Source organism: Talpa europaea (assembly GCF_964194135.1).
Source record: "Talpa europaea genome assembly, chromosome: 10".
NCBI classification, from domain to species: domain Eukaryota; kingdom Metazoa; phylum Chordata; class Mammalia; order Eulipotyphla; family Talpidae; genus Talpa; species Talpa europaea.
In genome coordinates, this window is record NC_140077.1 from 79,888,636 (window position 1) to 79,913,037 (window position 24,402).

General features: G+C 34.0%; 1 protein-coding gene across 1 annotated transcript; it reads right to left on the reverse strand.

Moving 5' to 3' along the window:
• Positions 1-3,061: 3,061 nt before the first annotated feature.
• LOC311178817 (complement factor H-like) lies at positions 3,062-23,906 on the reverse strand (the record flags this gene model as incomplete). Its single annotated transcript, XM_084245548.1, has 14 exons — positions 3,062-3,120; positions 5,354-5,536; positions 6,943-7,116; positions 8,134-8,310; positions 8,926-9,099; positions 9,697-9,906; positions 10,384-10,572; positions 13,030-13,206; positions 14,220-14,399; positions 14,500-14,682; positions 15,292-15,468; positions 19,627-19,803; positions 21,434-21,553; positions 23,663-23,906. The coding sequence occupies 14 exons, from the start codon at positions 23,904-23,906 to the stop codon at positions 3,062-3,064; spliced, it is 2,424 nt and encodes an 807-aa protein (XP_084101674.1).
• Between the last annotated feature and the right edge of the window lie 496 nt (positions 23,907-24,402).

Consider the following 24,402-nt stretch of genomic DNA (forward strand, 5'->3'; position numbering starts at 1 on the left):
TCTTTGTGAGCCTAGCTAGAAGTTTATCTATTGTATTTTATTTTTTAAAGAACCAGCTTTTGGTTTCATTGATCATTTGAATTGTCTTTTTTATTTCTATTTCATTTCTGCTGTAACTTATATTATTTTCTTTCTTCTACTTTTTTTGTCGTTTTTTTTTTTTTTGGTTCTTGGAGGAGGAAGATTAGGTTCTTTCTTGTTTCTTGATGTGGGCTGTTAGGCTATATACCTTCCTCTTACTACTGTTTTGCTGTATCTTATGATTCTGGAAATGTATGTCTTCATTTGTCATTCATCTTAAGGTATTTTTAAATGTCTTCTTTGATTTCCTCATTTACCCAGTGGTCTTTCAGTAGCCTGTTGTTTAGTCCTCATGTGGTAAGGGAGCTCCTTGCTTTCTTTTCATAGTTGATTTCCAGATTGATGCCTTTCTTATGCGAAACGGTATGATTTCAGTCTTCATGCATTTTTTATTTTATTTGTGCCTCACTAAGTGGTTGATCCTGGAGAATGATTCATATGTACTTGAGAAACTTTGTATTAGGGTTTTTGAGGTGTGAAATGTCCTATAGGTGTCTGTTAAGCCCATGTGGTCTAGATCTTTACTTAGGGCTATGTGTTCTTGTTTATTTTTTGTCTAGTTGATCTGTCCATTGGTGAAAGCGGAGAGTTGAAGTCTCTTAACCACTATGTATTTACTCCAATGTCTGTTTTCAGAGATGATAGTAATTTTCTAATATTTGGATGTTCCCTCACTTGGTGAGTATATATTGATGTGTGTTATGTCTTCCTGGTGTATTGTACCCTTGGCATAGTGCCCATCTGTGTCTCTTGTCACCTTTTTTAGCTTGAAGTCTATTTTATCTGATATAAGTATGGTTGCCCCTGTCTGAGTTTTGGGCTCATTTGCTTGTAGAGTTGTTTTCCAACCCTTTACTTTCAATCTATGTTTATCTTTAAAGTTTAGGTGTGTTTCTGGGAGGCAGCAGAAGTTTGGATTCTGTTTTCTAATACCGCATGCTCTTTTATGTCTTTTATGATGATTTTACTCTGCTAACATTTAGGGTGATTATTGATACCGGAAGTCAGCCTGTATTGTCATTTTCTTCACCATTTTGTGATTCATTTCAATTCCTTGTTCAGTTCTTCTTGTTTGTTCCTCTCTTGCTTTAGGTTTTTAGGCTTCGTATACTATTTCTCATTGGGGGCTTCATGGTAGTGAATTTCTGAAGATTTTGTTTGTCTGAAATGTTCCTTATTTTTAACTCAAATAGAAAGGAGAAATTATAGGATTGGATATTCTCTTGGCTAGCATTTTCATCTTAAAATTTTTTAGAATAAGTCATTCCATTTCTCCTCTTGGATTAGTCTTGGATTCTTGGAAGCTTTACTAATATGTGTCTTGCTGTAGATTTCCTTTCATTATGATAATTTGGCTCCTTCTAACTTCCTGTATGCCTATAATCATTCCCTGCTCAAGTTTGGGAAGTTCTCTACAATTACTTCCTTAAATAGTTTCCCCTCTTCCTTGCCTCTCTCTTCTCCTTTTGGAATTCCTGACTCTTCTATTTTCTTTCCTCATGGAGTCAGATAATTTTCAAAATGTTTCTTTATTCTTTGTGTCTCTCTTTCCTTTTCTTCCTTGTTTCTTTTCAGATCTGTGTCTTCGGGAGTATTGACTCACTCTTCCATGTATTCTATCCTGTTTATTTTCATGGCTTTTTTTCTAGAATTTTTTAGCTCTTCCATTGATCTTTTACATCTTGCAGCTCCTTAATTTTCTTATTTAAAGTTTCAGTGTTTTCTTTTGTTCATTGATTATGTTTTTCAAAGTGTTCTTTTCCTTTTTTGTATTTTCTCACATATCTCTGATTTGTTTTTCTTTTTTTTTTTTTTTTAAGAGAGGCATGTTTTATTTATTTATTTATTTTATTTGTTTGTTTGTTTTGTTTATACATGCACTGGGTACAGTCAGAAGCGCGGGAGGGTGAGAGAATTCACCAGAGCCAGAGCGGGGAGCAGAGCAGGCAGAAGGACCGAAGTACACTGCTGAGGGGAGCAGCGGGCGGCAGGAGAGGTCTGCGCACCATGTGGGACCCTCCTCTGGTGGCCGGGGAGCAGCCGGGGATCGAACCGGCGCCGCAGAGGCCGCAGGCAGCTTCGCAACCCAGCGCTCAACCGCTGCGCCACCGGGGAGGCCCTCTCTGATTTGTTTTTCTGGGTTTTGTTTGTGTTGTTTGAGTTCTTTGACTTTTTCAATTATGACAGTTTTTCCCTTGGCCACTTGTATTTTTCTTTCTTCCCATTGCTTATTTTCATTTTTTGCTCTGCTATAGATGGAGCTTCTGTTGGCTGTGGAACTGCTTCTCCCTCTACTTCTGGGTGTTCACAATGGCTTACCATGAATTATAAAGGGCAGATGGGGCTTGTGGGTGGAACCTCTGGCTACCTTACCTGGCCATGGGTTGTCCAGGTGAGTGTCTGGGATGCTGGTGCCTATCAGTGTCTCTCTGGGCAAGCTGATGGCGGGATGTCCTGGGTGGTCGTGTGGCCTGTGACAACTTTGGTTTACTCTGTCTCAGGACTGGGTTTCACCAGACTGTGTGGGTTTTTGGCAGGGATGTTTTGGGAAGTCACAGGGGCCTTAGTAGGCTGGGGCTGGTGGAGTCCGCAGAAGTTGGCAAGACCTTTGTTGTTCTGGGTAGGGCTTGTTGTCTTGTGCTGGAGATTATGAGGTGTCCAGGCACTCTGGCCCCTCCCCAAGTTGCATCCCAACTCTCACCTGACCAAGCTGGGGCTGGCAGAGTCCCCCGGAAGTTTGCGGGTGTTCTTGTTTTTTTAGACCAGCCAGCTATTTATGATATTATATGGTTTCTCCTTCAAAACAAAATTTGTGTTTTTCACTGGAAAAAAAATAGACACAGTTTTCTTGTCATGTTAGGGTTTTGCATTTGACAAATTCTGCCAGGCTGTGGGATGTTGGTGTTAAAGTCGGAACTTTGAAATCAGACTGCCTGGATTTGAATTTTTAGCAGTATGATGTTGGCAAAATACATGAAGCTTATTGGGTCTTGATTATTTCATCTGTAAAACGTGCATCTAAATTATGGTACATGCTTCCTAATGATGAGAAGATAAATGAGTTAAATAGATACCTAAAACTATGCTTGGAATGTAAGATGTACTTTGAAAATTATCAGTAATGATAATGTGGAGTTTAGAGGAGTTTTGGGGGGGGAACAAAGAAATTAGTTGGTCATCTTAACATTTCTTTTTGAAAAAAGTCTTCAAAATACAAGGTCATTATATTTACAGTACAATTACTGTGCAAATTATTTTTTTTGTGCACAAAATGCTGTACAAATGTTAAAGAAGTAAAATATGCAAGTAATGTTGAGCCAGACAACTAAAATAAAGTGATGTGGAGACTATCTGTTCTTGCTTTCATGTACATTGAATATTTTCTGTCTTTTTTTTTTTAAGATTTATTTATTTATTTATACAAGCACTGGGTACATTCAGAAGCACGGGAGGGTGAGAAACTTCACCAGAGCAGAGCAGGGAGCAGAGCAGGCAGAAGGACCGAAGCACACTGCTGAGGGGAGCAGCAGGCGGCAGGAGAGGTCTGCATGCCATGTGTAACCCTTCTCCGGTGGCCGGGGAGCAGCGGGGGATCAAACTGGCACTGCAGAGACTGCGGGCAACTTTGCAACCCAGTGCTCAACAGCTGTGCCACCAGGGAGGCCCTGAATATTTTCTATTTTTAATTTATTTTTTTTATTTATACAAGCACTGGGTACAGTCAGAAGTTCAGGAGGGTGAGAGAAATCACCAGAGACAGAGTGGACAACAGAATAGGCAGTCTGACCAAATACATTGCTGAGGGGAGCAGCGGGGGGCAGGAAAGGTGTGAATGCCTTGGGGGACCCTTGCTGGCACCTAGGTATGGAACTAGTGCTGCAGAGGCTGTGGGCAACTTCCCAGCCCAGCACTCAAAGGCTGCACCACTGGGGAGGCCCTATTTGAATTATTTTGGTAATCTCCATACTGTTTTCCATAATGGCTTACCTAATTCCTTTTTATGAATATTTCAATTACACTGTGTGGTAGATAGGCATCTTGTAGAAGACTTTAATGTTTTTTATATTAATGTATTAAGAAATAAACCGAAGTAATAACTATTTACATCTTATAACTAACAAAGGTATGATTTAGTTTGGTTTTTACATATTTGTGAGCTAATATTATTTTGAATAATATTACAAGAATATTTTTATCATTTTGTCTGAAGTAGTCTCAGAAAGTCTCAGAAGTTATAAAGAAAACTTTGAGTAAATCAGGAGAGTGATGGATGGAAAAAAGCAGGCACTAAAGGAATTGAATTTCTGCCCACTAGTATTTTCAGAATAGGACACATATTTTGGTTTATCAAGTTTTAATATAATAATTGAAAGAAGCACTTCATTGATCTCTCAGATTATAATTTTATATCCATGTTACATTTAATACAAATTCTGGTTTATTAAAGAAAATGAATCAAACAATCCTTGAAAAAATAAGTAGAGAGTGGATAACTTGAGCAACATTAAGTTCAAAATTGTATTAATAATGAATAACTGTACATATTGTAAGTTTTGACTACACTTTATGCATTTTTTCTATACAAGTGGGATATATCAGTGTTCCTTTCTGACAAGTTTTTCGTAAGGAATCTTTTGTCACTGGACGATATCCATTTTTACACACAAATTCAACAGGTTCCCCTGACAGAGAATAAAATTTGTTAGCATCTATCCATCTCAACTTTATATGATGTTCCTCCATGGCTGTTGTTGATATTATACATGGCTCTAATGGGGAGAAAAAGAATGTAAAACATTTAGCGTACAAATATTTTCACAGGACTTTAGACTTTCAAGGACAATCTACATTGGTCCAAGAATTTTCAAAACTGTTTCCTAACCAAAACATAAGTTGTACCTAGTATTAAATTAATTTTTTAAATTATTAATTTAAGTAATATATAAATATAATTAATATTTAAATTCATGATTTAAATATTAAATGATAAATGATGTAAAAATAAAGCACTGTGTTTAATGTGTGATAATTAAATGTTATAATCCCAGATTTATAGTATCAATGATCATATTAAGAAGTTTGATTGAAGGAAATTGTTGCTGTTGTTGCTTGAAGGATGTTACAATGTCTGATTTCCTCACACATTATTTTGTAGCCAACGATTCAACAGAAAAGTAGTTTCTTCATCCATGAAAATTTTAGTTTAAAGAGTAAAACATCATATACATTACAGTGATTTTCCGAGTTTTCATCAGGATATTAAAATACTTACCTAGACATTCTGGTGGTTTTGACCATTGTCCATTGCGGCATATTACATTCTGGTTTCCATCAAGTTTATAGAAAGACTTGCATCGGTACTCAACTGATGTTTCTGGAGCATATACTGGTAATAGGGGTGAGGTAATATCTCCATTGTTTATAGGTGGAGGTGGCCCGCATTTTACTTTCGAGTCTAAAAAAATATATGATTTGCTGAAATTGACCTGTTAATCTCAGGTTATTTCAATAAATTCAACACGTTAAAAATGTATATGAAATCACATAAGACCCTGAATAGGCAAGTAGTCCTTACAAAACGATGAAGAAGAGAGGTCTCATAAGCCCAGATTTCAAACTACAGCATAAAACTACAGTAATAAAAACTATATGGTACTGGAATAAAAGTAGATACAAAGACCAATGGAGTAGAATTGAGAACCCAGAAATAAGCCCAAACTTTATTGTCAGTTAATCTGCACATGGAGCCAGGATACACTGGATAAAGGAAACTCTTTAACTAATGGTGTTGGAAAAACTGGACAGTCGCAGGGAGAAAAAGAATAACATCAACAAGGGCCTGATGCAAACTCTGCAAAGAACATATGGAACTAACCAAAAAGAAAGCAAGTAACCCAATAAAAAAATGGACAGAAAAGCTAAATAGACACTTCTCCAAAGAAGACACACAGATGGACAACAGACAGAAGAAAAATAAAACCTTATTATCACTTATTCTTAGAGAAACTCAAATCTAAACCACAATGCGTTACCACTTCACCCATATGGAAATGGTCCACATCAAAAAGACCAGAAACAGCAAGTGTTGGCAGGATGTAGAGAAAAAAGAACCAGTGTACATTGTTAGTTGGAATATAGACTGGCTCAGCTCCTAAGGAAAACAGAATGAAGTTTCTCAAAATATTAAAGATAGGTCTGTCATATGATCTAGCAATTACAAACCTTGGTATCTACGTAAGGAATGCAAAGACACTAATTCAAGGGACATATGCACTCCTAAGTTCACTGTAGCACTATTTACACTCGCCAACTCATGGAACAACCCTAGTGTCAAGGAGAAATGAGTGAGTTAAGAAGCTGTGGAATGTATTCACAATGGAATACTACTTACCTATATAAAAAGAAAGATGAACTCTTTCTGTCTGTGACAATGTGGATGTACCTGGTGGGGGTTATGCTAAGTGAAATAAACCAGAAGGAGAAAGACATATCAGATGGTTTCATTCTTATGTGGAATACAACATGAAGGGTCAAAGAAAACCAAACCAAAAATATACTCTAGAATTTAAACTAAATTACCATATTTATTTCTCAAAAATCACTAAGTGTCTTAATCCTTAAGATAGGGAATTTTCCATGATTCCAATAGTTTCAGTTTGTTCAAATCTTTCATAAAATAAACCATGTTGCTTCTTCAGTCAAAAAAAATTGGATTTAAAGTACCTTCACTTTATTTAATAAGAACAACTACATATATCTTATTATTATCCTTAGATGTCATACTTGGGATAAATATGTAGATATATTGAATATATCACCAAATACATTATCTAAAATCATGTATAAAATATGATACTTTACATTTGCACTCAGGTGGTTTTGTCCATGTTCCATTTAAACATATCACTTCCATATCCCCAAATATGTCGAAAGGTTTTTTGCATTCATAATGTACTCTCTCACCAGATGAGTACCTAGGCATCTTGTTTGGTATCACAGCATTTTCCACTCTGGGTGGATCTACACAGGAAACATCTGTAGAGGAAGAGAAAAGCATCTCCTAAGTAATGATTCATGTGAGTAGCAAATCAGTAAATGGGTTCCCAAATATATGTCAAAGGGGAATCAAAATAATCTGTCATGAAAAAATACTAATTTTAATGAATTTGCATGCAAAATTAAAGAAAGAGGGATAAAGCAATCTATTTTTTGGTAATGTTGACTCCCCTGTACCTTACCCTTAAATAGAAGATTCATAGACATTTTTGAATCAGTGAAAATGAGAGTTTTACTGGACATGTCCATGGGTTTAGTAAAGTAAATATTATAAATTATAAAAATTCAAGGTGACTTTACAATCCACAAGAAATTCATAAGAAAGAGATTAATTGACATCAATTAGTGAATATGGTTTGCAGCCATCCTGTTTATGAAGTGTAAATTTAGGTCCATCGAAAAGTATACATAGTAGACACTTCTTCAGTGAATATATCTAGAGCTGTAACACTTTGAAGACCATGGTTAAAGAAAGATGATTAATCCAGTGATCCCAATAGATGTGGAGAATAAAAGGGATGTAAATGTGTCATTTATGAAAACACTTTTTTTGAGTGAATTTTTTGCAAAATTTTAAATTACTTTAATGAGTGATGCACAATTCATCAGTGAGAGTCAAGGAATATGTTAGCTAGTAGGTTACATAGTATTTATGTTTGATTCTTAAACCAAAGTGTGCACAGAATCCCCTGGGAATTGCTCAAACAGTTTCAGGGTTGAATCCCCAGAGGTTTTGATTCAGCAGGTTGAGTGAGCTTGTGAATTTGCATTTCTAGCAATTTCCAGAAGATGCTGATGCTGCTATTCCAGAGACCAAACTAAGAATTATTGGGCTTTAGGATTAGCCACTGAGTATACAATTTCATCCCATTATGTTAGGCATAAACAATCTTTGATCTGGCCTAAAATATCCTATGTCTATTTCTAATGATGCTAGATGCAATTAAATTACTTAAGACACCTTAAGAAATTAATTTTTAAAAATTATTGTAGTACCTCTACATGTTGGCCTTCCTATCCATTTTCTCTTAATACACTGTACAGTATTGGAGCCGTCTATTTGGTGATATTTTGGACATATATAAGCCACTTTTTCTCCTGACCTATATGATTCCTTTTTCTGACCTATGAGTATGGCATCACCAAAGCTGGGTAAATTATAACAATCCGTTTCTGAAAGACAAAAAAGAAAGTAATAGGACCTTGCTTAGTAAATATTTAAAAATACATAATGGTCAATAAGTATATTCAGAATAGTTCTATCAAAGCAATAAATGCTCTACTATACTTTCTTATGCATGGTAGCAGGTTTGACTTGGTTTAGTGTAACAGTGTAACAAAGAAATGAAAGCCTAAGAGATACGGATACTTACATGCTTGAGACCATATTTCTTAAATTCTTTTTTTTTTTTGCCTGTAAGGCCATAATATTATGTATTTCTCTTTCTGTTTTGGTCAAAAACTGTTACTTTTGAGTTAGAGAAATATAAAACTATATAAGGTGATAACCAACAGTATATTGAATAATGACGAGATTGACGATCTGTTGTGATATAGGAAAGAAGGTGAGAAATCTCTGAGGATGTATATCAAAAGACATTGAAAGTGCTCACAAGATAATATGAAAATAAATTAAGTTGGTTCATGTCAAACTTTAATTTCTAGGCTGATTAATTTTATATTAGAACTAGAAAATATCCACAGATACTTTGTTAAAATATATAATAACTACTTAGTTTCACATTTGAACCATTTGATGATATGAATTAGAAAGAAGATATACTATACTTATGCATTCTGGTAGAGGGGACCATTTTCCTCCTAAACATGTTATAGTTGCAGGTCCATCAATCTCAAAGCCTTCGGTACACTTGTAGGTGACAATTTCTCCATATTGGTAATTGTCTCCCTTTAGATATAGAATACCATGGGAAATCAAACCTGGAGGTTTACAAGGAAGTCCTAAAAAGAAATGAAAGTATGATTACATGTTTCACTAACTCTGGGATTTAATTAAATGTGTGGATACAGGAGCTACCATGACATTACAGCAAAGGCACACAAATGCTTCCTAGAATCACTATCCTGGTTCAGCTGTCAACTTGAGCAAGAACTTGAATTTCAAATGTCAGTATATTATTTAAGAGATTTTCAATATTTCTCTATCCAATCATGTATAATAATAGAAACTAATCATCTTAAGGAAGTAGCATATATTCAAAGATATCAGAAAAGTCATTTTTAAGATGAATATAACATTTTTTTAACAACTTGATGACATCTCAAACATACAATGCTTATATAATAGGCAGGAACAAGAAATTGTATACTTATGTGATCAAGGAGGTTTAATGTCACAACACATTTTTAACATAAAATTGTTAGAATTTCAAGTGACCTATAATGAGTCATTGAAATGAACAATAATAGGATTGATTTGATTATAGAAAAAATTTTGGGTAAAATTAAAAAATGATATATAAATCTATGTATGATTGTCTAGTTTTGAATGAATTTTACTGAAAATGGAATTTTAATTTGGATATTGTCCTTCCTCACCTACACACTGAGGTAAAGGGCTCCATTTTCCCATGTGGCATGTTATTTCATCTTCTTCAGATTTCTTGAAACCATCATCACAAATGTAACTAAGTTTGGTGCCATGTGGATAAGTCTTGGATCCTAGTGTAACTTTCCTCTCTTCTGAAGGGTTAGAAAATTGAATGGTTCCATGTTCTATGTGAGGTAGTTGTGGACATGGCTTTTTTTCTGTATAAAGAACAGAGATCAAGGGTCAGTTACAAATATAATGCTTAAATTAAAAAATTCAAACATTTCTTTGAACTTTAAAATGGGGATAATTTTAACAAACTAAATTATTTAAACTGAAAAAAGCTGAAAATGGCAAGGATGTATATCTCCATAAAATCTGGGTTACTATCCACTTATATAATATGCTCCTTTGTTCTGGTCCTGTTATTATGAGGAGCAAACTATGCATAACTGAAAATTATATATGGTATATATATAGTTACCCAAAGTTTTTGTCTGGATTTATTACACTGAAGTAAAAGAATGCTGATTGACACATGAACCTTGATTGCAGTTTAGTCTTTCAATATGAAGTGGAAAGATATAAAGAGAAATATAAAGAGAAAGACCTCCACCTTGTTCACTTATACAAAATACAGGGGATTGTTAACGTCATCTGAAAAAAATCATAAAGCAAGGTAGGCAACAACTGACCAACACATTGTGGTATTGACTGCCATCTTCCATCTTTACACATAATTTCTTCTCCGCCCTGAATTAGATAGTTTTCTTCACAGAGAAGAGATATTCTTTCCCCATCCTGGTAATTCACTGTGGTTGTCATAGCTTCAGCATGGAGAATCTGAGGTGGAGGTGGGCAAAATTGCTTTGGTACTTCTACTTCTAAAATATGAAAATTATATTTCGTGATTAAAATCGTGTTAAAAATAATCAAAGAATAATTCAATAAATGAGAATAATAATATGTGCTCAATTAATAATGCTATGTTCTATGTTTAAATCAATTCTACTTTTCAGCTTGATAGCATTTCACTAAATCATATTTGGTTTATTTTCTCTGGTTTTCCTCCCAGTTTGTTTTGTTTTTTCCTTTGATCAATTTTACATAATTTGTATGAAACCTACTTGAATTATTTCTAACAATTAGGGCATTCTAACAGAGTTATTCATGTGGTGACAGGCACTAAATAAAGAATGAAATCAGGATCTTTTTCAGATATCCATAATTAGATATATTGGGATTGGATTAAAACCTTCACAGGATAGTCTACATTTGCAGAGGAAGAATTACATTTGTTAATGATCAATTAATATGATATATGTTATTGGCAAAAAAAATAAGATTTAGATATTCAGTGGTTATTTCACTAGTTTAAGCTATACCATTTAATATTCAGACTTCTCCTGGAGATACCATTTCCTAGTTTGCCTGAAATTTTAAGGGATTGTATATAAATGAAATGCACCTGGCTTAATGGATTAGCCAGCCTGGCTTTAGTTACATAACCCTCAGTTTATAAAAGAGCCCTTGTAAGCTTGTGTCTGAGCTCCTGTAAAACTGAGATCTAACTATGAGTAATATGTGAAAATACCTGTTCAACTAAGGAATATAATTTGGAAGTTTTTGCACCTGGTATGAATCCTGTCACACTGTATCTGTATTTGATGAAAGGGAAGTCATGTAAATCCTTTCAGTTGTCCAACCTTGTATATTTGAATGATTCAGGGAAATATTTGACTGACTAAAACACTTCATTCATGCTTTCTAATATTGTCAGATTTTCTATTTCTATCTAAGTCAAAAGCAATATTTAATTTTTGATCAAAAACATTTTTTCTTATTTCTGTTTTAAATATCTTTGCAGTTTTTTCCCAACTTATTCTCAAGGATTAATTTCCTTTTATTTCTCTTATTTAACCACTTTTTCCTGAACAGTCTTAATTTGCATTCACCTTTGATAGATTTGCTAAAGTTTGGTCTAACTACAGAGTTTCTCTAAAAGCCGCGTTATATTCTGCAAATCACCTTTTATCCTCTTTCTTAGCTTATCATAATAGATGCTTCAGTTATTCTTTCCTTCTTTGTCCTTTAGAAGTATGTTCTCTTCTATTAGATTGCAAGTGCTATGGCTTCATTTTGTTCTTTGCTATTATTTTATTTTTGCTTTTTATTTAGAGAGAGTGGTTTGAGGACATTGATCACATTAACTTTGCATGTTGGGAATTCTTTTATCACATGGGAAAGATCAATTGTTTTAAATTAATTGACTATATTAGAATAAGGTAATATAGACTTCATCAGTACAAGGAGAACCACAAAAAATAAAGACAATTTTTTTTAATTACAGAAAGTTTAATTCACAATGAAAATAATTATTATAACTGTGTATGCATCTAAAAATATGTCACAGTACATGAAACAAAGGTGGGCAGAACTAAAAAAAGAAAGAGAAGTATTCACAATTCTAGTAAGCAACACTGATAGCTTTTTTACTCTGACTAGTATAACAATTAGACAAAAAAAAATTTTGAAAACATGGATAAATTTGAAAAACACCATGAACCACTTTAACCTGATCTATCAATTAGAATATAACTATGTTTCTATGTGAAAAGGTACCCACCACAAAGATAGAAGATATATTGCACAATAAAAAACAAGTAAGTTTCAAAATACTAAAATCTTACACAAAACGTTCTATGACAACAGGATATGACCAAAATTGATAGAAATAGATAATACAAGCACAGTAGTGTGTAGTATAAAGAATTAAAAGCAATAATTTTCCAATAGCAATAAACATACCTACTGTCCAGATGTTCATTTAAAACCACCACATTTCTGGGTGGCTTACTATATATCTGATTGATGCACAAAATGTAATTAGTATTTAGAAACACCATTTTGGTTAGTTTCTAAACTGCCTTCTGGCCTAAAACTTATTTTTTTTAAAAAAGATTTATTTATTTATGCATACAAGAGCTGGAATGCAGTCCAGAAGTGTAGGTTGCAGGGTCAGGGAGAGAGGATTCACCAGAGACAGAGTGGGGAGCAGAACAGGTGGATCTACTGAAACACACTGCTGAGGGGAGCTGCAGGCTAGACAGGAGAGGTCTGCTGTGCCATGTGGGTCAGCTCCCTGGCCTTGGATTGAACTGGTGCTGCAGGGGCTGCCTGTAGTTTCATAGTGTGGAGCCTTAACCACTTGTGCTACCAGGGAGGCTCCTAATACTTATTTGTAACATAAAAAAATCCCGCTCATTTTCCTTTAAGATACTATTTTACAAGTTCAGGAGATACAGAATAAAAATTTAAGAACTTTATTAACAGGAGCTTACCAGTGCAGGATATTTTAGGATCCCATTTTCCATTTATGCAGGTGGCATATTGTTTTTCTGATTTTCCTTTGCAGTCATAACTTACGTTGTAATTATGATTAAATTCAGTCATTTTTGATAGATTTGGATCATTTGCAAATGGCCTTACTGGTTTACACTTCTCAAGTGCATCTGTTGCTATAAAATGAAAAATTTCCAGGAAAGATTAATTATAAGAACCAAAGCAACCACTCCAAAAAATAGCTATAGAACCAATACTATGATGAAATTAGAATATGTCTGTAAATTCCACCAACCAGGGTACTCCAGATCATATTGCAAGAGATGAGCTATTCTGTAGGAACATATATCCTAAACCTTGTCTTAGAAATTTTAGAGAAAATGTCCATCATTAAGACATTTGCATATTGGAGACTGGAAGAGTATAAGAGGTTCACTCTTTTGTATAGTTGCCATAGCAAATGGTCATCGCATGTTTAAAATTGTTCCCATATGTGAAATCTCTGCAGATGTTCACATTCACTTGTTTCTTGATTTCAAGCATCTCCATCCTTTATTCAATCTTAAACCATTAATATAAAATACTTATCTATAAAATCAAATATATATATGTATTTTCTCTATATGTAGAATCAAGTATATAATGTTGCTAGTTTAAGTATATTTTTTCAGGCAAGGGAATGTTATATAGCAAGGAAGTATATCTGATACATATAGTATAGAATGTGACTGTTTAAGCAGATATTTTGTCTGATCACCAAACCGAAACAGATACTTAAATCAGTAATTGGGGATTTAAATTCATGAACTGTTATCTATGTATACACTTAAAATGTGAAGCTATTGGGAGGTATGAAAGTGCAGACTAGAGGCAGATATAAAATAAGCACTGGGAGGAGAAAATTGGAGTAAGACCTATTATAGCTGAAAGGGGATTACCTTAAAGTAAATATGGGTAGATTAACTCTAGGAAAGAAAACTGGAGTCAGAAGAGAATATAGTTGAGGCGAGTGTTTTGGTCTAAATTAGAGTGAAAAGAGGAAAGTTTTCATGACTGATACTACGTTGGGTTATACAAATTTGAATTTATTATAATTTGAGAATATCTCCCTATTTCAATAATGTTGCAAATCGGCACTTTCAAGAGAATATTAAATTGATACATATTAATTTTAGGAGTGTATTCTTACCAATGCACTCAGGAAGTTGGCTCCACCTTCCATTAATGCAAGTGGCTGAGCTGTGACCAATCAGAGTAAATGCTTCTCTGCAACTGACCTGTACTGAATCTCCATGGTGATAGGGAGGGGCAGCATCTTCAACAAGGCCATTAGCAAGGTCAGGTATATCTCCACATGTGCTCATCTCCTCTGAAAATTTCACAAAAATGTTTATCATTAATATGTAATTTGTTATATATGAACACACGGAAAAAGTGTAGGCTATAGTTAATTTTTTTAATTGAATTACCAATACACTTAGGCAAGTTTGTCCATTCTCCATTAACACATTGAATTTTATTGGAACCCTTCATCTGAAATCTAGGATTGCAAACATATTCCACCACTTCATTGTGTTCATATTCTTCTTTCTGTGCTTCTTTAACTTGTCCATTCAGGAGTTGTGGAGGTTTCCAACATGATTTCACTGCCCCTACTGTAGAAATACTGTATAAGTAGTGGTTAAATTGCATATTTTACAGTTTAAAAAACCCAGCAAAATAGATTTTTTCTTTAATTTGTTTTCTAGTATATAACTTATTGTAACATTCTTAACCAATGAAAAAAGAAATGTTTACACCAGTTCATGTTTCCCACTTCTATTACTTTTACTGAACTAGCTTGTTGGAAGCATATTCAAGCCTGTAAAATATTTCCTAAATATTCTAAAGATGTTTACAAATGCATTAATAAATAGTTATGTAAATAATATTCCATGAACATTTTATCAGAACTTTCAAAAAACACCATCATTTGAGATTAACATTTGATCAACATAGTTTAAATTTGATTAAGCTGTTCATGTAATTTAATTGACTATAAGCTGCTTTAATAATATTTAAACACAATGAAATGAGGTATCAGGCATGCTATATGGAATATCCAATAATAGTGTTGGAATTTAGGTAATAAGAAAAATAACAAAACTAGTCCCTCTAGTGTCACCCACCTAGTCGGTGGAAGCCAAGAGAAAATCAAGAGAAGAAAAAATATCGATGGCCAAATTCTAATTCTTGGTTCAACAATTGTAATTAATATTTACCTTTACATGTTGGAAAATTAGGGGACCATCCAAAGTGGTAGCACTGAACTGAATCTGGTCCAACTCTGAAGCGGTCCAGTCTGCAGGAAAATTTTATCACATCTCCAATTTTATACTTGTTTTTGGAAGGCCGAACAGTTAAATAATCATCTAGTTTGGGAATTTTACATTCTGTTTCTGTAAGAAAAGGTGAAGTAATTTACTGAAACTATCACTGCCCAAATAAATCTTGTATATGTCATGAAGTGCCAGGTGCTGCATATATAGAGGCACATCAGATAAATCTTCCCTGTAAATTCATGTGGAATTCTGTATGAAATATTGAAATATTGAACATCAATATATGTGTCCTGCAAATTTGTTTGTAAGTTCAACTTGCTTATAATGTGTTGATTTTATAACTGTTATTTATAATATTTAGTGTTATATTTTGGTACTCTAAAGAATACAAGTATCTTGTCATATTAAAAGATGATGATACAGGCTTTAAAATGCACACAAATAGAAATTAGTATTTGTTTCATATTATTGGGGAACTGGAAAACACCAAAGCCATTGTCAATATAGTGAGAGAAACATTAAAAATCACTTCATTAAGTGAATAATCAAATAGAAATATGAACAGAACAAAACCATGATTAAACTGAAATATAAAACAAAATGCAGAAACATTGTGTTCAAGGATGCATAAGTATATTCATAGTGTCTGAATATTTACATAGTAACCATCTATTTTTACTATATGATAATTTATAGTATATTTTAATGAATTGCTTCTTTTCCTGATTGAGTTAGCAATTGGAAACTATCCCTATAATTTGTAAAATTTGCGCAATTTGTGATATTGCTAAGTGTTATCAAAAATCATTTTTATTTGGAATCCTATCTGGAGAATAAATGTATAAAATTATTATAAAAAGAATTGGTATTCAAAATTTAAAATCATGATAAAAGGAAAATTCATGCTATATAAGAGTCAACTATTGCACATACTTACAATATTAGAAGGTAAATGTTTTTTAAAATAATGACACAAATAAAACTCAATGCTTTTGCTTTAGGTTTGATGTTGAGTTTTGAAAATTAATTGAGAAATTCACACCTTGAATGAGAAGCAGTGGGATTTCTTTCCTAAAATTCTATCCTGTGTTGGGCAAAACAGTCCGTTTATTTGTTGTGTCTTTGTTTATACATTTTGTGCTCATTTTATGTGAATTTTATATCTTATCACATTACAAAAAACTTTGCCTTAACAACAGCAACAAAGAGATCTTAGCAGTTGGTGATTTTTCAACTGTTGTATTTATATAAAGATGTCTTAGGAAATGTAATTTAAAGGAGAAATTGAATGAGCATGCCCTCACTGGGCAATATTTATCTTTATTCAGCAGTAAAAATCCCAAATCCTAATACTAATATAGTAAGTCTTCACTTAAATATCTTCAATAGATGCTAGGGAACTGTGACTTTAAGCAAAACAATGTATAACAAAAGCAGGTTTTTGAATGATCTGATTTTGATTGCTGTCAGCAAGGATTGTGTTGTTCTCATTACCTAAGGAAGGACATTGAACAAAATGAGGTATTCAAAGACCTGCTATACTTGGAAATGTTAATATGAATTTTTTTAATCCAAGTTTATGTGCATTTAAAGGTTCAGTAGACATGGTATGACCTAAAGGGTTTTTGATAACAATTCCTTGGGAAAAGTTCTAAAAACAGGAATTCTGGAGCATATGCAATAAATTCAAGTATCAGTCTGTGTGCAATTTTCTGCTACATGGTTAAGGAAGTTGTTTTTAAAAACTACTAAACTCTTATGTCGTCATTCAACTTCTAGAGTCCCACATTGTGTTGGTGAATCCTACCAATGTGCCACATGATTATAAAAATATAAAAAAATTATAATTTTAGAAAAACAAATTTGTAATAGAAAGCCATAGTGAATACATTAATCCTCCAGCTTCAATATCCTCTCCATGTTTTCCTGGAATTGCATATTAGCAGTACCATGGAAATTATATGTTCATGATTTTGTATTCTTTCTTTAAAAAGGGCCCCTCAAATTTACAAAAGCTACTGTCTCCATAATGCATGATCTGCCCAGAAAAGAAAATCATGATTATCTTAAAAGCTTCCCTTTTACTTAGAATAAAGCCCAAACTCTTCTGAACCATTCCTTGGCTATACTTGCAAATGCCAACTACCTCCCTCTCCCACTGTCAGTCCAGACTTATGATCTTTGAATTTTTAAAATAGGTGAATTTTTTTTGCTGCCTCAGATGTTGCCTTTGTCCCTATTTCTATACCAAATGCTTTTCAAGCTTTCTTTGTATAGATATCTTCCTATATAAGACTGTCCTCTCAGTCCCTTCCCCTTCACCATTTAGTATGTTCTCATAACTCCCATCTTTTTCGTTTTTCATATTCCTTTTACCCCATAATTTCCTCTAGTAATATCCTGAACTTCCTCTTCTTTCGCTTAACCAAACTTCTTGAAAGCTATACCACATGTTAAATTTTCTTAGTAAACATTTCTCTTCAGAGGGGCTGTGTAGATTCTGCTCCTTTTTTTTTTAAGTTTTATTTTTTTGATCTGTCTTCTTCATGAAAACTGTTTCTGTTGTGGCTACTGTAGGACGTTAGGTAGTCAGAGCCAACAATTTTTTTAAAAACTGTTTTCTAACATGACATATCAACTGAATTAGAAATATTTACCACTTCAACTATCATAAGATGTAATTATATTACAATTTCTTGGGTTTTGTAAGGTAGGCATGATGGCAAGAACTTTATAATGGCAAAGGAGTGTAATAACCAAAGCAATCCTTTGAATTATTAGACTTCATGAATATTAAAATATTTTACAGATAAGAAGGCATGAATAAACTCCAGATAGTCTTGGTTGTTGCCCTAACTTGTATGCTTAGTTAAGTTCTGAATTGGACTTAGAACCCATCTAGGTTGATTCCACAGGCTTTACCATTCATTATTCAGTCTCTCATGATCATTTTCCATCTAAGATTTTCTCCTTTCCATATCTGTAACAACATTCTTTCTATCTTTTTTCCTCCTGATTCTCTGGATTCTCCTTTTTCTAACTATGTTGTCGCCATTTCTCTTTTGTCTCACATCTAAATTTTAGAATGATCTTTGATCTGTCATGAATTCTCCTCTTTCTTCATTCTGCATTACTTTTCCTATTTGATGTAATTGCTTATATGATGATAACCCCAAATATATATCTCCTGGCTACACCTATATATTCAATTCTGTAATTTAAGATCCAATTTAAAATGTCTGTGGGTAACTCAACCATAATGTACCCACAGCAAAAGTAGTGATGTTCCTCCCCAAATCTTTTCTCTTCTGCCAGCACCACCTTTCAGAAAGGCATGCCTATTTAACTATTTGCTTAAAAAAAAAGTTCAAAAAAAAATTGAACATACTTGGGAGTGCTGGGACTCTTACTCTTTCTTTCACTTAAGAGTTAGTAACATCTCCTATGTTTTCTAGCACCAAAATATATCCCAAATCTGTCCTTTGTTCTGTATTTCCTCAGCAACTACCTGTGCACTTTTTATCTCTTCTTACCATAAATGGACTCCAGAATCTTCCCTTGCCAAGCATAAGCACAGGGAAAAGGTATGTTCAAAAATACAAATTCCTATTTTAAACTCCTTTATGATGTTTTACTAATCATAGCATTAATACATATACTATATTCCCTTGCCATTATTCCATTGTATTCCACCCATTCTTAGCTTAAAAAATCCCTCACATGCTGAGTACAATTGGCTCACCCTGAAATTTCCCAGATATTGTTTGGTTTTCAAAGCTTTGCTCATGCAGTTCCCTTGATTTGGAACACTACATACACTCAATTTCCACAATTCAAACCCTGTTTCTAATTCCAGAAAAAAGGTGAATGGCAAACAAAGTAGATTTGTGGTATAGTCCACAGAACATGATAAAACCAGAAAATCAAGAGCTTCTCTCAGGACCTGCAGAAACTCAGAAGCAAAACAGCTGAGAAGTTGATAAGAAGCTATAATTTTGCTTGTGAGTGGCCAGTTTTATATAATTTGAAAGCTAGCATTTAGAATGACCTAGACAATTATACTATATTCATAAATCTATCATGTATATGGCCCATAGAAAACAACATTTTAACACACACTGTTAAAGAAAATTATCTTTGGACATCAAAAAAACCTCATTTATCAGTTAATAACAATCAGCAAGTGGCACCTTGATGTTAATCATTGTCACTAAAAAATGATTCTATCAATTTTACTAATTCTGAAAAAAGGAATACACCAAAAATTGCACTTACCATGGCATGTAGGTTTATCAGACCAACCATTGTCACAACATATTATGGAGCCGGTGGTGCCTCCATCTCTGTTCTCATATCCCTTGTCACATTCATATTCCACTTTGTCATTGAGTTTAAACCATCTGCTATCATTTTTGGGTCTGGCATGCTCGAATACTGGCATATCACATGATTCTAATGCATGATAGAATTGAATATTCCATTTCTGATATTATTTAATGGTCAATCTAATTGAGTAAACCCCATCCCAAAGAAAATGATGTTATCAAAGAGTATACTAATTATATAAAAATAAGCTATGTCAATGATAAATCACTATCCTAAAGCTTACCCACGGTGAAAAAAAAACAGTTTCTGCATTTAAATTCTCTGAAAAGTTTATGTTAAGAACATTTTTATCAATTATATTTCTGCCTTTATGCCATGAGAGAACTAATAGACCATTACAGATATATTGTTCTTATTATTACTAAACAGAATAGCCTTTTGTGAATGAAGATGTCAAACTTAGTAACAGTTGTGACAACTATACCAGCGAAAAATAGATTAATTGCAAAAAGATTAATTTTCAGTAATATGAGTAAATTGTTACACATTCTATAAAGCTGTTTACTGGAAAAATATTAACTTTAAGACATAAATCTGATTTAATATTCTCAAATATTTTCCTAATGTCTTTGTATTCTTCAGTAATTACCAAGATTAAATGTAGAGTTCTATTGTTCATAACTAGATATAAGAAAAATAATGTGTTTAAACATAGTTTCAATGTTCACTAAATGCTGCACTACAATAATATTAATAAAATATTTAATATTCCCAAATTTTATAATTTCTATAGACAGCTAGCTTAAAGCTGCTAAGAAATAAAGCAAAATTATACTAATTAGGTACATAGAGATATTTTCTGTTCCATAAAAAGAGTGTTGTAATGGATAATTAATCACAATTTAATATGAGATGAGTTTGAGCTAGGGGCAACTATATCACATATCTCTTTGACTAGGATCATAAAGCATAGAAATTGTCAAAAAATGGAAATGGAAGGAAAACAGGAGAAATTTGTGTCTTAAATATCCACTACATTGAAATGACTATATTAAATGTCACTTTTAAAATGTCATTGAATGACTTTGGGGTTAATAAAAGTGAGCAAGTTCTTAGAAAAATCTTAAATGTCTAGATAGTGGAAAAGGAGAACCTTTAAGCAGAATGTATTTTGGTGCTGTCTAGAAGTATTTCTCTTTCTCCTTAACTACATAAGTACAAGGAATTTATGAAAATTTTCTAGAGGATTTTCTAAAATGGGCCTACCCTATAATATCAAACTTCTACATTATACAAGTTATTTTATTCTAAGATCATGCATTGTGCACCCATATGTTCACATAAAAGTCTACATTTTATGTCTAAAAACAGAGACTCTCATATAAGAGTTGGATTACCTAGAAAAAAGGTACAGTAGGCACTGAAATCTCAGGTAGAATAATTGAGCTTACACCTGTATACATGAGTGCCCCTAATGATATTTTAAAGTGCAAAAAACTTGATCTGAAAAAGTAGATTGGCATGATACTCTTCTGTTAATTAATCTTAATTGGCCAAATGTTATGTATTTTTTCAGTTATTTTTATTTATCTTTTCAAATAGAGCCATACAGGCAACCCCACCCCAACTAATTGTTAAACTAAACTTTCTACAGTTTCATTTTGGTGATGAGCAATAACAATTAATTACTTACTAATGCATCTAGGTTGAGCTGACCATCCGCTTTTCAAACATTTAATTGATCCTGATATTTTACCATCTTCTGTTAAATATCCTGGTTTACACTTATATTGTGTTTCCTTATGTAAGGCATATGTAGTATCAGATTCAGAAATAAAACCATTCTCAATTTCTAAATCTCTTTTTGAGCATGTTTCTAAAAGGGATAAAGCATATGGAAAAGGTAAGAATATGTTCAAAAAACATTTTCATAATGGTTCAAATAGTATTACAACATAAAAATTAAGGAGTCATTCCTGTTCCAGTCCTTGTGTTTTTAAAAAATAAGCTGAATTTCCAAGATACAAAGCCAAGATATGTTATTCATTTCTTTTTGGGGCAAAGTAAATTTCAAATATTCAGAATCACTTCTAAGAAATTATACACAGGAGCACAAAAAGATTATCAGGCATCCAAAGGCAAAGTAATGAATCTAGATATACTCCTCATACATTATATGAAAGTTGACACAAAATTGATCATGTATGCAAAAGCAAAATATAAATGTCTAGAAGAAGGGATGAAATTGGTTTAGGCAAATAGGTTTTAATGGTCACCAAAAGCCTGGCTCCTCAGAAAAAATTTTAATACAGTGACTGGTATCAAAATTAAACTTTTGCTCTGTGAAAGACTAGTGAGAAAAATGAAAAGTAAAGCTACATTGGAGGCAAATATTTGCCAATCATATACCCAATTGAAAGCCTTATAGCCAGAATATATAAATTAGTTTCAAAAATACAGTAATAATGAAACAATTTATTAAAAGGGTAGGGAAAGATTTCCAGTCCTAAAAAAAAATATGTGAAACCCGAAAATAATGCTCAACAGTATTAGCTATTGAGCAATGAAATACCACAATGTACATGTTAACATGGCAATTGAAAGACACGAGAAACTGACTCTATCCAGTCTTAGCAAGGCTGAGGAATAGTTGGAGCACTTAGACATGACATGTGTGAATGAAACATGACGATCAACCAAGACAAGTTTATCCGTTTCTTGAAAATTAAATGCATACTTAGCATCCATCTAGCAATTCCAGACCTAGATAATTACCCATGAAAAATGAATTTGTGGTCCTGCCTGGTTGCCTACAGGTTTAGTCTCAGTGCTATCACAGCTGTGGCCTGAGTTTGATCCCCAGCCAGGGAACTAACCCACATATGGAGCAGCTGACTTCTGTCCTGCCCATTGCTCCCCTTAGCAGGGTATTTCAGTAAATACACCCATCCTGCTTCCCACTCTGTCTCTCTGGTGAATCCTCTAATACCCGGCACCTCTGGCCTACACCCCTGTTCTTCTACACAAAAATAAATTTAAAAATCTTTAAAAAAAAGAAGAAAAAATGAATTTGTGTTCATACAAAAACCTATATGTGAATATTTTTCAGCAGAAACATTCACAAATGCCCAAAATTGGAAACTACCCAAATGTTTTCAATGAGTGAATGTACTTACCAAGTGTGGTACACAATACAATGGAACAAAACTCAATAGTAAAAATAATTACGATTGGTATGTAACAACATGAATTGTACTGATTCAAAAGTAGACTAACCAGGGCCTCCGTAGTGGTGCAGTGGGTTGAGCGCAGTGCTGCGAAGCTGTCCACAGCCTCCTCAGCGCCGGTTGGATTCCCGGCCACCAGGGAGAATCCCACGTGGCGTGGCAGACCTGTCCTATCTGGTCCGCTGCTCTCCTAAGCAGTGCTTTCGGTCCATCTACCTGTTCTGCTCCCTGCTCCGTCTCTGGTGAATCAACCTCCCGCGACTCTGTCCTGTACCCCAGCTCTTGTATAAATAAATAATAAATGTGTAAAAAAAAAAAAAAAAAAAACTAGGCTAACCAGATAACACAGTGTGTATTAGACCTCCATCATTTGGAATCAAATGTAAAACTATTGTGTTCTTTTGGGGACATCTTATTTCATTAACACTTCATGTTTTTTTTTTTTTAAGTTTTTAATTAGTTTCCTTGTGTTTGAAGTAGTCACTTCCTCTAGTCTTTCTGACAAACATTGGCAGAGAAATACCTCTGTGAATAATGTTAAGGATTCAAAGACTTTTTATGGGAACTTGTTTATGGATACACCTGCTCATCATGTGTTACTCTCACTAGAAAGGGAATTCTTAAATTGCCTGCCTTTTCTCACTCTTGCAGAGTCAGTCTGACAGCTGACACTTTCCTGTTTGCTTATCCTGAAACCATGCTGAATGCTGAATCCTGTGTTTTGTTCCCATTCCTGAGTCAAGTTAGCTTTCTCTTACTCACTAGCCATCTGTAAGGACAACATTTTGACATGTGCACAGCGGCCTGCCCATAGTGTGGATTGGGTGAGGTGTGCAGAGAATTGGGGTGCCTGTGGAAGAGCAGGATCTGTAGTGCAGCTCCCCCATGGCTAGTGGACAGGCTTCCTAATAATGGAAGGTTGCCCGAGGTTGGTAGGAGTTCTGACCCTTTATGAATTCGGAGGCCTGGATGCTCTGTTCCAAGTTTCTCCCACCGCTTCATGCTACTGCTGATCTCTCTATTGTGGGCTATTGTGGATGTGGTAAGAAAGAAGGGGGCCTTGTTCTAAATGTCAGCACAGCCTAGGAAGCTGGACACTCACACATTTTTCCCCCCCACTGGAGAAAGCATGGACTGAGTGCATCCTCTTGGCTGTGCCTCTTTAGGGGAGTGGTGGGGTGATACAAGTTAAGTGAAACTGTTACTGTCATCCCCTCCAGTGCAGCCAATCTGGAACCAGTTTGTTCCAACAATGTGCTGAAACTTCTTTGCTAGAGTTCCAGATTCCCACAAAGATACTCTTCTTCACAGGTAATTGTCAAAAACAGTGCCTTTTGTGGAGAAGATGGTAGAAACTCCTTTACGTCCTTCTTGCTGATATCACTCTTTTTACAAGTTTTGTCCGTGGATCTTTTACTGTCTTCTTGACTCTGTCTATCAATAGCACATTAATTTTGCTGTGTACTTATCAAGAGATTGCTGTGTCGACTCATACACA